This window comes from Anomaloglossus baeobatrachus, chromosome 7 (assembly GCF_048569485.1).
Source record: "Anomaloglossus baeobatrachus isolate aAnoBae1 chromosome 7, aAnoBae1.hap1, whole genome shotgun sequence".
Taxonomy (NCBI): domain Eukaryota; kingdom Metazoa; phylum Chordata; class Amphibia; order Anura; family Aromobatidae; genus Anomaloglossus; species Anomaloglossus baeobatrachus.
In genome coordinates, this window is record NC_134359.1 from 299,423,519 (window position 1) to 299,437,813 (window position 14,295).

General features: G+C 56.6%; 1 protein-coding gene across 1 annotated transcript; it reads right to left on the reverse strand.

Annotated features, from left to right (window-relative positions):
- Positions 1 to 2,959: 2,959 nt before the first annotated feature.
- On the reverse strand, positions 2,960 to 14,121 carry PRODH2 (proline dehydrogenase 2). The gene is made up of 9 exons (XM_075319590.1): positions 13,890 to 14,121; positions 12,457 to 12,650; positions 7,905 to 8,025; positions 7,631 to 7,795; positions 7,393 to 7,539; positions 7,034 to 7,200; positions 6,838 to 6,948; positions 3,387 to 3,475; positions 2,960 to 3,300 (listed from the first exon to the last, which is right to left on the reverse strand). Exons 1-9 carry the CDS (start codon positions 14,094 to 14,096, stop codon positions 3,131 to 3,133), a joined length of 1,371 nt encoding a protein of 456 aa, XP_075175705.1. The 5' UTR covers positions 14,097 to 14,121; the 3' UTR covers positions 2,960 to 3,130.
- Between the last annotated feature and the right edge of the window lie 174 nt (positions 14,122 to 14,295).

The following is a 14,295-nucleotide window of genomic DNA, read 5'->3' on the forward strand; positions in this document are numbered from 1 at the left end:
GTCACCCCCTGCTGGAACAGTGTCTGCACAGAGTACACCCTGCTGCATTGTGGGGATGTAGTGTGTACATGAACCCTGTCACCCCCTGCTGGAGCAGTGTCTGCACGGAGTACGCCCTGCTGCATTGTGGGGATGTAGTGTGTACGTGGACCCTGTCACCCCCTGCTGGAACAGTGTCTCAATGCTTTGCTGCATTGAGGGGGATGTAGTGTGTACATGGACCCTGTCACCCCCTACTGGAGTAGTGTCTCCACAGAGTACACCCTGCTGCATTGTGGGGATGTAGTGTGTACATGGACCCAGTCACCCCCTGCTGGAGCAGTGTCTGCACAGAGTACACCCTGCTGCATTGTGGGGGATGTAGTGTGTACATGGACCCAGTCACTTGGAGCAGTGTCTGCAGAGTACGCCCCGCTGCATTATGGGGGATGTAGTGTGTACATGGACCCTGTCACCCCCTAGTGTCTGCACAGAGTCCACCCTGCTGCATTGTGGAGGATGTAGTGTGTACATGAACCCTGTCACCCCCTGCTGGAGCAGTGTCTGCACAGAGTCCACCCTGCTGCATTGTGGGGATGTAGTGTGTACATGAACCCTGTCACCCCCTGCTGGAGCAGTGTCTGTACAGAGTCCACCCTGCTGCATTGTGGGGATGTAGTGTGTACATGAACCCTGTCACCCCCTGCTGGAGCAGTGTCTGCACAGAGTACACCCTGCTGTATTGTGGGGGATGTAGTGTGTTCATGGACCCTGTCATCCCCTGCTGGAGCAGTGTCTGCACAGAGTCCACCCTGCTGCATTTTGGGGATGTAGTGTGTACATGAACCCTGTCTCCCCCTGCTGGAACAGTGTCTGCACAGAGTACACCCTGCTGCATTGTGGGGATGTAGTGTGTACATGAACCCTGTCACCCCCTGAAGGAGCAGTGTCTGCACAGAGTACGCCCTGCTGCATTGTGGGGATGTAGTGTGTACATGAACCCTGTCACCCCCTGCTGGAGCAGTGTCTGTATGCTTTGCTGTGCTACATTGTGAGGGATGTAGTGTGTACATGGACCCTGTCACCCCCTGCTGGAACAGTGTCTGCAGAGAGTACGCCCTGCTGCATTGTGGGGATGTAGTGTGTACATGGACCCTGTCACCCCCTGCTGGAACAGTGTCTCAATGCTTTGCTGCATTGTGGGGAATGTAGTGTGTACATGGACCCTGTCACCCCCTACTGGAGCAGTGTCTGCACAGAGTACGCCCTGCTGAATTGTGGGGATGTAGTGTGTACATGAACCCTGTCACCCCCTGCTGGAACAGTGTCTGCACAGAGTACACCCTGCTGCATTGTGGGGATGTAGTGTGTACATGAACCCTGTCACCCCCTGAAGGAGCAGTGTCTGCACAGAGTACGCCCTGCTGCATTGTGGGGATGTAGTGTGTACATGAACCCTGTCACCCCCTGCTGGAACAGTGTCTGCACAGAGTACACCCTGCTGCATTGTGGGGATGTAGTGTGTACATGAACCCTGTCACCCCCTGAAGGAGCAGTGTCTGCACAGAGTACGCCCTGCTGCATTGTGGGGATGTAGTGTGTACATGAACCCTGTCACCCCCTGCTGGAGCAGTGTCTGCATGCTTTGCTGTGCTGCATTGTGAGGGATGTAGTGTGTACATGGACCCTGTCACCCCCTGCTGGAACAGTGTCTGCAGAGTACGTCCTGCTGCATTGTGGGGATGTAGTGTGTACATGAACCCTGTCACCCCCTGCTGGAGCAGTGTCTGCACAGAGTACACCCTGCTGCATTGTGGAGATGTAGTGTGTACATGACCCCTGTCACCCCCTGCTGGAGCAGTGTCTGCACACAGTGCGTCCTGCTGCATTGTGGGGATGTAGTGTGTACATGAACCCTGTCACCCCCTGCTGGAGCAGTGTCTGCACAGAGTCCACCCTGCTGCATTGTGGGGATGTAGTGTGTACATGGACCCTGTCACCCCCTGCTGGAACAGTGTCTCAATGCTTTGCTGCATTGAGGGGGATGTAGTGTGTACATGGACCCTGTCACCCCCTACTGGAGTAGTGTCTCCACAGAGTACACCCTGCTGCATTGTAGGGATGTAGTGTGTACATGGACCCTGTTACCCCCTGCTGGAGCAGTGTCTGCACAGAGTACACCCTGCTGCATTGTGGGGGATGTATTGTGTACATGGACCCCGTCACCTGGAGCAGTGTCTGCACATAGTACACCCCGCTGCATTGTGGGGGATGTAGTGTTTACATGGACCCTGTCACCCCCTGCTGGAGCAGTGTCTGCACAGAGTACGCCCCGCTGCATTGTGGGGGATGTAGTGTGTACATGGACCCTGTCACCCCCTGCTGGAGCAGTGTCTGCACAGAGTACACCCTGCTGCATTGTGGGGATGTAGTGTGTACATGAACCCTGTCACCACCTGCTGGAGCAGTGTCTGCACAGAGTACACCCTGCTGCATTGTGGGGATGTAGTGTGTACATGAACCCTGTCACCACCTGCTGGAGCAGTGTCTGCACAGAGTCCACCCTGCTGCATTGTGGGGATGTAGTGTGTACATGGACCCTGTCACCCCCTGCTGGAGCAGTGTCTGCACAGAGTACGCCCTGCTGCATTGTGGGGATGTAGTGTGTACATGGACCCTGTCACCCCCTGCTGGAGCAGTGTCTGCACAGAGTACACCCTGCTGCATTGTGGGGGATGTAGTGTGTAATGGACCCTGTCGCCCCCTGCTTGCCCACTATCTGCACGCTTTGCTGCATTGTGGGGGATGTAGTGTGTAATGGACCCTGTCGCCCCCTGCTTGCCCACTATCTGCACGCTTTGCTGCATTGTGGGATATGTAGTTTAGGTGTTCCCGGGCAGTTTTGGGGGCGTCCTCCTATACCGCGCTCCCCGTCATTATTTTCATTAATCTTTGAGGCAGATTTTTATAAAATTCCTTCTTCTTATTATTCTTTCTGAGACAGCAGAGATAAGTAAGTGCACCCCTCCGTGCACTGGCGCAGTGTATATGAAGGTGTCCGCTCTCCCACATAGATCTGAGGGCAGTCACAGTCTTGGGATCTTTCCGCCGTTGTTGCTGGTGGCGGCCGTCGATCGTCTCCTCGGCGGGTTCAGGTCCTTCGCAGCAGGCGTCGTCTGAGCTCCCGGCGCAGGAGGTCTCTCTCCTTCCGGATCCCCTGGAGGACGCTCTGGTTCTCCTGCGCTCGTCTCACCAGATACGGGAGGACGGAGTCCACCGAACCGTAAGGAATGGATTTATAGACCAGATACCCGGCCTGACCTGAGGACGAGAGCGCACGTCACCACCGGCTGTACCGCGAGCATCCGCAGCTAAAAGACCGCCATATAGAGACCACCACAACCTACCGAGAGTGAGAGACACGTGATCACACATCCCGAGGAGCTGCCCGAAGCAAACCGCACCGCCGCTCCGCCCGATCCCGAGCTCCGCCATCCTGGAAGAGGAGAAAGCGCATCTAATCCTCTCCTGTGTGATACTGTCTGCTGAGCCATGTATCTAATCCTCTCCTGTGTGATACTGTCTGCTGAGCCGTGTATCTAATCCTATCCTGTGTGATACTGTCTGCTGAGTCGTGTATCTAATCCTATCCTGTGTGATACTGTCTGCTGAGCTGTGTATCTAATCCTCTCCTGTGTGATACTGTCTGCTGAGCTGTGTATCTAATCCTCTCCTGTGTGATACTGTCTGCTGAGCTGTGTATCTAATCCTCTCCTGTGTGATACTGTCTGCTGAGCCGTGTATCTAATACTCTCCTGTGTGATACTGTCTGCTGAGCAGTGTATCTGATCCTCTCCTGTGTGATACTGTCTGCTGAGCTGTGTATCTAATCCTCTCCTGTGTGATACTGTCTGCTGAGCTGTGTATCTAATCCTCTCCTGTGTGATACTGTCTGCTGAGCCGTGTATCTAATCCTCTCCTGTGTGATACTGTCTGCTGAGCCGTATATCTAATCCTCTCCTGTGTGATACTGTCTGCTGAGCCGTATATCTAATCCTCTCCTGTGTGATACTGTGTGCTGAGCCGTGTATCTAATCCTCTCCTGTGTGAAACTGTGTGCTGAGCTGTGTATCTAATCCTCTCCTGTGTGATACTGTCTGCTGAGCTGTGTATCTAATCCTATCCTGTGTGATACTGTCTGCTGAGCTGTGTATCTAATCCTATCCTGTGTGATACTGTGTGCTGAGCCGTGTATCTAATCCTCTCCTGTGTGATACTGTATGCTGAGCTGTGTATCTAATCCTCTCCTGTGTGATACTGTCTGCTGAGCTGTGTATCTAATCCTCTCCTGTGTGATACTGTGTGCTGAGCCGTGTATCTAATCCTCTCCTGTGTGATACTGTGTGCTGAGCTGTGTATCTAATCTTCTCCTGTGTGATACTGTCTGCTGAGCTGTGTATCTAATCCTCTCCTGTGTGATACTGACTGCTGAGCTGTGTATATAATCCTCTCCTGTGTGATACTGTCTGCTGAGCTGTGTATCTAATCCTATCCTGTGTGATACTGTCTGCTGAGCTGTGTATCTAATCCTCTCCTGTGTGATACTGTCTGCTGAGCCGTGTATCTTATTCTCTCCTGTGTGATACTGTCTGCTGAGCCGTGTATCTTATCCTCTCCTGTGTGATACTGTCTGCTGAGCCGTGCATCTAATCCTCTCCTGTGTGATACTGTCTGCTGAGCTGTGTATCTAATCCTCTCCTGTGTTATAGGGTCTCCTGAGCCGTGTATCGGATCTCATCCTGTGTAAACCCGGCAGCGTGTATCTAATCCTATGGTACGCTCACCTGTGGGCGGCGTGTATCTAATCCTGCGGTACGCTCACCTGTGAGCGGCGTGTATCTAATCCTGCGGTACGTTCACCTGTGGGCGGCGTGTATCTAAGCCTGTGGTACGCTCACCTGTGGGCGGCGTGTATCTAAGCCTGTGGTACTCTCACCTGTGGGCGGCGTGTATCTAATCCTGCGGTACACTCACCTGTGTGCGGCGTGTATCTAAGCCTGTGGTATGCTCACCTGTGGGCGGCGTGTATCTAATCCTGCGGTACACTCACCTGTGGGCGGCGTGTATCTAAGCCTGTGGTACGCTCACCTGTGGGCGGCGTGTATCTAAGCCTGTGGTATGCTCACCTGTGGGCGGCGTGTATCTAATCCTGCGGTACGCTCACCTGTGTGCGGCGTGTATCTAAGCCTGTGGTATGCTCACCTGTGGGCGGCGTGTATCTAAGCCTGTGGTATGCTCACCTGTGGGCGGCGTGTATCTAAGCCTGTGGTATGCTCACCTGTGGGCGGCGTGTATCTAAGCCTGTGGTATGCTCACCTGTGGGCGGCGTGTATCTAAGCCTGTGGTATGCTCACCTGTGGGCGGCGTGTATCTAATCCTGCGGTACACTCACCTGTGAGCGGCGTGTATCTAATCCTGCGGTATGCTCACCTGTGGGCGGCGTGTATCTAAGCCTGTGGTATGCTCACCTGTGGGCGGCGTGTATCTAATCCTGCGGTACGCTCACCTGTGGGCGGCGTGTATCTAAGCCTGTGGTATGCTCACCTGTGGGCGGCGTGTATCTAATCCTGTGGTATGCTCACCTGTGGGCGGCGTGTATCTAAGCCTGTGGTATGCTCACCTGTGGGCGGCGTGTATCTAATCCTGCGGTACGCTCACCTGTGTGCGGCGTGTATCTAAGCCTGTGGTATGCTCACCTGTGGGCGGCGTGTATCTAATCCTGCGGTACGCTCACCTGTGAGCGGCGTGTATCTAATCCTGCGGTACGCTCACCTGTGGGCGGCGTGTATTTAAGCCTGTGGTATGCTCACCTGTGGGCGGCGTGTATCTAGGCCTGTGGTATGCTCACCTGTGGACGGCGTGTATCTAAGCCTGTGGTATGCTCACCTGTGTGCGGCGTGTATCTAAGCCTGTGGTATGCTCACCTGTGGGCGGCGTGTATCTAATCCTGCGGTACGCTCACCTGTGGGCGGCGTGTATCCAAGCCTGTGGTACGCTCACCTGTGGGCGGCGTGTATCTAATCCTGCGGTACGCTCACCTGTGGGCGGCGTGTATCTAAGCCTGTGGTACGCTCACCTGTGGGCGGCGTGTATCTAATCCTGCGGTACGCTCACCTGTGGGCGGCGTGTATCTAATCCTGCGGTACGCTCACCTGTGGGCGGCGTGTATCTAATCCTGCGGTACGCTCACCTGTGGGCGGCGTGTATCTAATCCTGCGGTACGCTCACCTGTGGGCGGCGTGTATCTAAGCCTGTGGTACGCTCACCTGTGGGCGGCGTGTATCTAATCCTGCGGTATGCTCACCTGTGGGCGGCGTGTATCTAAGCCTGTGGTATGCTCACCTGTGGGCGGCGTGTATCTAGTCCTGCGGTATGCTCACCTGTGGGCGGCGTGTATCTAATCCTGCGGTATGCTCACCTGTGGGCGGCGTGTATCTAATCCTGCGGTATGCTCACCTGTGGGCGGCGTGTATCTAAGCCTGTGGTATGCTCACCTGTGTGTGGCGTGTATCTAATCCTGCGGTATGCTCACCTGTGTGTGGCGTGTATCTAATTCTGTGGTATGCTCACCTGTGTGTGGCGTGTATCTAATCCTGTGGTATGCTCACCTGTGAGCGGCGTGTATCTAAGCCTGTGGTATGCTCACCTGTGTGTGGCGTGTATCTAATCCTGCGGTACGCTCACCTGTGTGTGGCGTGTATCTAATCCTGCGGTACGCTCACCTGTGTGTGGCGTGTATCTAAGCCTGTGGTACGCTCACCTGTGGGCGGCGTGTATCTAATCCTGCGGTACGCTCACCTGTGTGTGGCGTGTAGCACGGACTCCTCGTTGTGGCTGGCGATGATCAGGTTGTGCCTCGGTCCTTCCTGTGCGATCAGCTGCAGCAGTCGGTCCAGTGATCGCTGGTAGCTGGGGTCAGAGGTCAGACCGGTGACTACTTCTCGCTGACACACTGTAGCAGCCCCGCCGCTGTGCGCAGTCCATTCCCGCTCACCTTCTGTTGGTGGCCGCCCAGTCGGGCTGGATGGGGTCGCTGTAGCCCTTCTCTTTCGCCAGTTTCCGCTCCTTGTCCATATAGGCCCCGCGGACCAACTTCACCCCGAAACAAAGGCCCAGCCCGTCCGCCGCGCGCAGGTCCCGGCTCAGGTTCTCGTAGGAATCCTCCACAGCGGAAAAACAAAAGAGAACGATGCGTAACGGCCCGACAAAGATGGCGGATACCGTAGAGACCGTCACCTGTATCACTGCTCCCCAGACACTCGCGGCGGACACGTACAGGTACCTGACGCCTCCTCCAAGATGGCGGAGACCGTAGAGGACCCTACTACTCAGTCTCCATGGAGACGGTCTTACTTTTAAGTAGCACTGGTAGGTGTTCCAGATCCAGGGCTCGTCCGTGTTGCACTGGGCCATCATCGCCATGGTAACCAGGCTGAGCGCGGGGTTCACGTACGTATATTCGGCGTCCACCAGGACACGGACGCGCTGCGCTTTGGCGTGCTGCGGACAGAGGAGGGGGTGGGTCGCAGGTGGTCACCCAGACAGGAAGTGAGCTGGTTGCTAGGAAACACCACACGTTCGGCCTCCTCACCTTGCCCACGCGGCTGAGCCTCCGCACGGCGGTCTGGAGATGCCGGTTCTGCTCATTGGAGAGGAAGGGAAGAGTCTGGTCCTGGCCCTCCATGATGGAGACGATCCGCTGAGGACTGAGCGCCGCCCGCTGTGACGGGTCTGACAGACACACGGACAAAACCTTCTGATGACATCGGGGAGAAAAGGGGAAATGTCAGAACCAGGAGTGAAGGTTGTCACCGCCCCTCCCCCGCTCACCCCGGCTTCATACGTGTCCCGCATTGCGCACTCACGCACAGATCGGCGCTCATCAGGGCGGTGATTTTCAGCTGCATCATGGGACGGTCGCCTCCAGCCGAGGAGAGGTCCACGCACTTCATCATGATCTCCTCGTTCTGCTCGTACCAGCGCTCCCTGCGAGACAGTGCGGGGAGACAACGGAGCACAGAGGTTATACCATGGGGCACAGTACCAGCGCTCCCTGCGAGACAGTGCGGGGAGACAACGGAGCACAGAGGTTATACCATGGGGCACAGTACCAGCGCTCCCTGCGAGACAGTGCGGGGAGACAACGGGGCACAGAGGTTATACCATGGGGCACAGTACCAGCGCTCCCTGCGAGACAGTGCGGGGAGACAACGGGGGGCAGAGGTTATACCATGGGGCACAGTACCAGCGCTCCCTGCGAGACAGTGCGGGGAGACAACGGGGCACAGAGGTTATACCATGGGGCACAGTACCAGCGCTCCCTGCGAGACAGTGCGGGGAGACAACGGAGCACAGAGGTTATACCATGGGGCACAGTACCAGCGCTCCCTGCGAGACAGTGCGGGGAGACAACGGGGCGCAGAGGTTATACCATGGGGAGCAGTACCAGCGCTCCCTGCGAGACAGTGCGGGGAGACAACGGGGCACAGAGGTTATACCATGGGGCACAGTACCAGCGCTCCCTGCGAGACAGTGCGGGGAGACAACGGGGCGCAGAGGTTATACCATGGGGAGCAGTACCAGCGCTCCCTGCGAGACAGTGCGGGGAGACAACGGGGCACAGAGGTTATACCATGGGGCGCAGTACCAGCGCTCCCTGCGAGACAGTGCGGGGAGACAACGGGGCACAGAGGTTATACCATGGGGCACAGTACCAGCGCTCCCTGCGAGACAGTGCGGGGAAACAACGGGGCACAGAGGTTATACCATGGGGCACAGTACCAGCGCTCCCTGCGAGACAGTGCGGGGAGACAACGGGGCACAGAGGTTATACCATGGGGCACAGTACCAGCGCTCCCTGCGAGACAGTGCGGGGGAACAACGGGGCACAGAGGTTATACCATGGGGCACAGTACCAGCGCTCCCTGCGAGACAGTGCGGGGGAACAACGGGGCACAGAGGTTATACCATGGGGCACAGTACCAGCGCTCCCTGCGAGACAGTGCGGGGAGACAACGGGGCGCAGAGGTTATACCATGGGGCACAGTACCAGCGCTCCCTGCGAGACAGTGCGGGGAGACAACGGGGCACAGAGGTTATACCATGGGGCACAGTACCAGCGCTCCCTGCGAGACAGTGCGGGGAAACAACGGGGCACAGAGGTTATACCATGGGGCACAGTACCAGCGCTCCCTGCGAGACAGTGCGGGGAGACAACGGGGCACAGAGGTTATACCATGGGGTGCAGTACCAGCGCTCCCTGCGAGACAGTGCGGGGAGACAACGGGGCACAGAGGTTATACCATGGGGTGCAGTACCAGCGCTCCCTGCGAGACAGTGCGGGGAGACAACGGGGCACAGAGGTTATACCATGGGGCACAGTACCAGCGCTCCCTGCGAGACAGTGCGGGGAGACAACGGGGCACAGAGGTTATACCATGGGGCACAGTACCAGCGCTCCCTGCGAGACAGTGCGGGGAGACAACGGGGCACAGAGGTTATACCATGGGGCACAGTACCAGCGCTCCCTGCGAGACAGTGCGGGGAGACAACGGGGCACAGAGGTTATATCATGGGGCACAGTACCAGCGCTGCCTGCGAGACAGTGCGGGGAGACAACGGGGCACAGAGGTTATACCATGGGGCACAGTACCAGCGCTCCCTGCGAGACAGTGCGGGGAGACAACGGGGCACAGAGGTTATACCATGGGGCACAGTACCAGCGCTCCCTGCGAGACAGTGCGGGGAGACAACGGGGCGCAGAGGTTATACCATGGGACGCAGTACCAGCGCTCCCTGCGAGACAGTGCGGGGGAACAACGGGGCACAGAGGTTATACTATGGGGCACAGTACCAGCGCTCCCTGCGAGACAGTGCGGGGAGACAACGGGGCACAGAGGTTATACCATGGGGCACAGTACCAGCGCTGCCTGCGAGACAGTGCGGGGGAACAACGGGGCGCAGAGGTTATACCATGGGACGCAGTACCAGCGCTCCCTGCGAGACAGTGCGGGGAGACAACGGGGCGCAGAGGTTATACCATGGGGCACAGTACCAGCGCTCCCTGCGAGACAGTGCGGGGAGACAACGGGGCACAGAGGTTATACCATGGGGCACAGTACCAGCGCTCCCTGCGAGACAGTGCGGGGAGACAACGGGGCACAGAGGTTATACCATGGGGCACAGTACCAGCGCTCCCTGCGAGACAGTGCGGGGAGACAATGGGGCACAGAGGTTATACCATGGGGCACAGTACCAGCGCTCCCTGCGAGACAGTGCGGGGAGACAACGGGGCACAGAGGTTATACCATGGGGCACAGTACCAGCGCTCCCTGCGAGACAGTGCGGGGAGACAACGGGGCACAGAGGTTATACCATGGGGCACAGTACCAGCGCTCCCTGCGAGACAGTGCGGGGAGACAATGGGGCACAGAGGTTATATCATGGGGCACAGTACCAGCGCTCCCTGCGAGACAGTGCGGGGAGACAACGGGGCACAGAGGTTATACCATGGGGCACAGTACCAGCGCTCCCTGCGAGACAGTGCGGGGAGACAACGGGGCACAGAGGTTATACCATGGGGCACAGTACTAGCGCTCCCTGCGAGACAGTGCGGGGGAGCAACGGGGCACAGAGGTTATACCATGGGGCACAGTACCAGCGCTCCCTGCGAGACAGTGCGGGGAGACAACGGGGCACAGAGGTTATACCATGGGGCAGAGTACCAGCGCTGCCTGCGAGACAGTGCGGGGAGACAACGGGGCACAGAGGTTATACAATGGGGCACAGTACCAGCGCTCCCTGCGAGACAGTGCGGGGGAACAACGGGGCACAGAGGTTATACCATGGGGCACAGTACCAGCGCTCCCTGCGAGACAGTGCGGGGAGACAACGGGGCACAGAGGTTATACCATGGGGCAGAGTACCAGCGCTGCCTGCGAGACAGTGCGGGGAGACAACGGGGCACAGAGGTTATACCATGGGGCACAGTACCAGCGCTCCCTGCGAGACAGTGCGGGGGAACAACGGGGGGCAGAGGTTATACCATGGGGTGCAGTACCAGCGCTCCCTGCGAGACAGTGCGGGGGAACAACGGGGCGCAGAGGTTATACCATGGGGCACAGTACCAGCGCTCCCTGCGAGACAGTGCGGGGAAACAACGGAGTGCAGAGGTTATACCATGGGGCACAGTACCAGCGCTGCCTGCGAGACAGTGCGGGGAAACAACGGGGTGCAGAGGTTATACTATGGGGCACAGTACCAGCGCTCCCTGCGAGACAGTGCGGGGAAACAACGGGGGGCAGAGGTTATACCATGGGGCACAGTACCAGCGCTCCCTGCGAGACAGTGCGGGGAAACAACGGGGCGCAGAGGTTATACCATGGGGCACAGTACCAGCGCTCCCTGCGAGACAGTGCGGGGGAACAACGGGGCACAGAGGTTATACCATGGGACGCAGTACCAGCGCTCCCTGCGAGAGTGCGGGGAAACAACGGGGCGCAGAGGTTATAATATGGGGTGCAGTACCGTTCACTGTCTGCAGGTGGCACTGCTCTACCACAGTAATTACAGCAGTGACATCTGCTGGCAATAACTGGTACTGCAGCACAAGGGATCGAAAGATTTTCTTAGTCATTTTTTTCTTTTTATTGTGTAAATATCACATCTCTCTGCAGGAGGAGCGTGCAGCGTCTGGACCCCAATGTAAAATCCGTGAATAGGACCCTCGCCGACAGTTCTAATATCGGACGTCTGTTTGCGCCAATGTGTCCTCAGAGAATGTCCTATAGGGTTTGTTAAATAAAACCTGTCATTACATAAACCGCGGCGAGTCGTTGCCCATATTTTATTCTCGGTCTTCTTGAGTTTTCTGCGTATTTTCTGCCGCCTGTCCGGCTACTGCACAGCGCGGCTCGGTTGCCGATTTATCTGTGAAACGCACCCGGCTGGCATAATCCGGCCAGTGGCGGATCCTTGCTGCCCGCAGTTGGGCCCCGGCTGTCAGGTTCCCTTTAAACAATGTCATTTTCTGGCAACACAATCCCCTTGAGCTGTGGATACAGAATATATGATTGGGTGCAGTACCGATTATAGACAGCAGGTGGCACTGTTGCTCTTGTTGGTAACACAGTGACATCTGCTGGCAGTCGCTGGTAATGCAGCACAAAATCTATTATTTATATTGTTATAAATTTATATGATGGCCGATCACTTATATTATGATGCAAGCAACAGCTACCGCCTCCCCGGCGCTATGCCCCTACGGCGCCACCACCAGGAGGGTAGCGGAGTCATTAATACTGACCATTTTCGCCATTCCATTATCACAGATGAACGGTTATACTGCCCCCTACTGATTAGGTTATTATAAACACTGGTACCAGCCTGGTGGGTATGGGGGGGGGGGTCACAGCTCACCCGCTTTTGCTTTCGCCCAAGTCCTCCTCAATGGGCACCGCTAACATGGGCCGAATGCCGAGCCGCGCCAGCCGCTCCATACAGGTCTGTATCTCCGGGAGGGTCTCTCCAGCTACAAACTGGCCGTACACCGAACCGCGCATGCCCCAGCCGAAGATTGTGCGGCCCACGAGCCGGCGGGAGACGGAGAGGAGCTGCGGGGAGAGAAAGGGCGCCGCGAGTAATCATAGCCGGATACACTGTAACGAACCCTCAGCAGTGAGGGCCGCAAATAATCATAGCCTGATACAGTGTAACAAACCCTCAGCAGTAAGGACCACCAATAATCATAGCCTGATACACTGTAACAAACCCTCAGCAGTGAGGGCCGCGAATAATCATAGCCTGATACACTGTAACAAACCCTCAGCAGTAAGGACCACCAATAATCATAGCCTGATACACTGTAACAAACCCTCAGCAGTGAGGGCCGCGAATAATCATAGCCTGATACACTGTAACAAACCCTCAGCAGTGAGGGCCGCGAATAATCATAGCCTGATACACTGTAACAAACCCTCAGCAGTGAGGGCCGCGAATAATCATAGCCTGATACACTGTAACAAACTCTCAGCAGTGAGCGCCGCAAATAATCATAGCCTGATACACTGTAACAAACCCTCAGCAGTAAGGACCACCAATAATCATAGCATGATACACTGTAACAAACCCTCAGCAGTGCGGACCGCCAATAATCATAGCCTGATACACTGTAACAAACCCTCAGCAGTGAGGGCTGCGAATAATCATAGCCTGATACACTGTAACAAACCCTCAGCAGTGAGAGCCGCGAATAATCATAGCCTGATACACTGTAACAAACCCTCAGCAGTGAGGGCCGCGAATAATCATAGCCTGATACACTGTAACAAACCCTCAGCAGTGAGGGCCGCGAATAATCATAGCCTGATACACTGTAACAAACCCTCAGCAGTGAGGGCTGCGAATAATCATAGCCTGATACACTGTAACAAACCCTCAGCAGTGAGAGCCGCGAATAATCATAGCCTGATACACTGTAACAAACCCTCAGCAGTGAGGGCCGCGAATAATCATAGCCTGATACACTGTAACAAACCCTCAGCAGTGAGGGCCGCGAATAATCATAGCCTGATACACTGTAACAAACCCTCAGCAGTGAGGGCCGCGAATAATCATAGCCTGATACACTGTAACAAACCCTCAGCAGTGAGGGCCGCGAATAATCATAGCCTGATACACTGTAACAAACCCTCAGCAGTGAGCACCGTGAGTAATCATAGCCTGATACACTGTAACAGACCCTCAGCAGTGAGGAGCGCCGTGAGTAATCATAGCCTGATACACTGTAACAGACCCTCAGCAGTGAGGAGCGCCAGGCCGGGTGCAGTCTCCGGTGGGTTGCCGTCACTCACCTTCTCGGAGTTCCTCACCAGCGTGGGGACGGAGCAGAGCCGGAATATGAGCAGCCCCCGCGCCAGCTCCCACCCGCTCTTCAGCCTGAAGGCCTTCCCATCAGAGAAGCTGAGCGCCGGCTCTGGCCCGCGAGCGAACGCCCTACAGGACCGAGTCAAGGCGCCGGGCGGAGGCCCAGAACGGAGGATACGGGCGAAGCACCACATGATCAGTGCCGGACCGCCGACCACAGTGACAGCACAAGGAGGGGACGGGGGGGGGGGGCAGTCAGCGACCAATGATGGGACGCCGGCAGCTGTGCACATAGCAGTCTGCCCTCCGCACCCCGCCAAGATCAATACATCACAGGACGGAGAGGATGGGGTTAATATATACCTATATAGGGACGGGACACTTATTAACCCA

What these genes read in the sequence shown, in the direction of transcription:
- PRODH2 (XM_075319590.1), bottom strand. Translation starts at nt 14,096, where the DNA reads ATGTGGTGCTTCGCCCGTATCCTCCGTTCTGGGCCTCCGCCCGGCGCC. An exon ending in TGATGAGCGCCGATCTGTGC is followed by an intron (nt 7,796 to 7,904) that starts GTGAGTGCGCAA and finishes CGATGTCATCAG; the next exon opens with AAGGTTTTGTCCGTGTGTCT. An exon ending in TCACGTGTCTCTCACTCTCG is followed by an intron (nt 3,301 to 3,386) that starts GTAGGTTGTGGT and finishes TCTCGTCCTCAG; the next exon opens with GTCAGGCCGGGTATCTGGTC.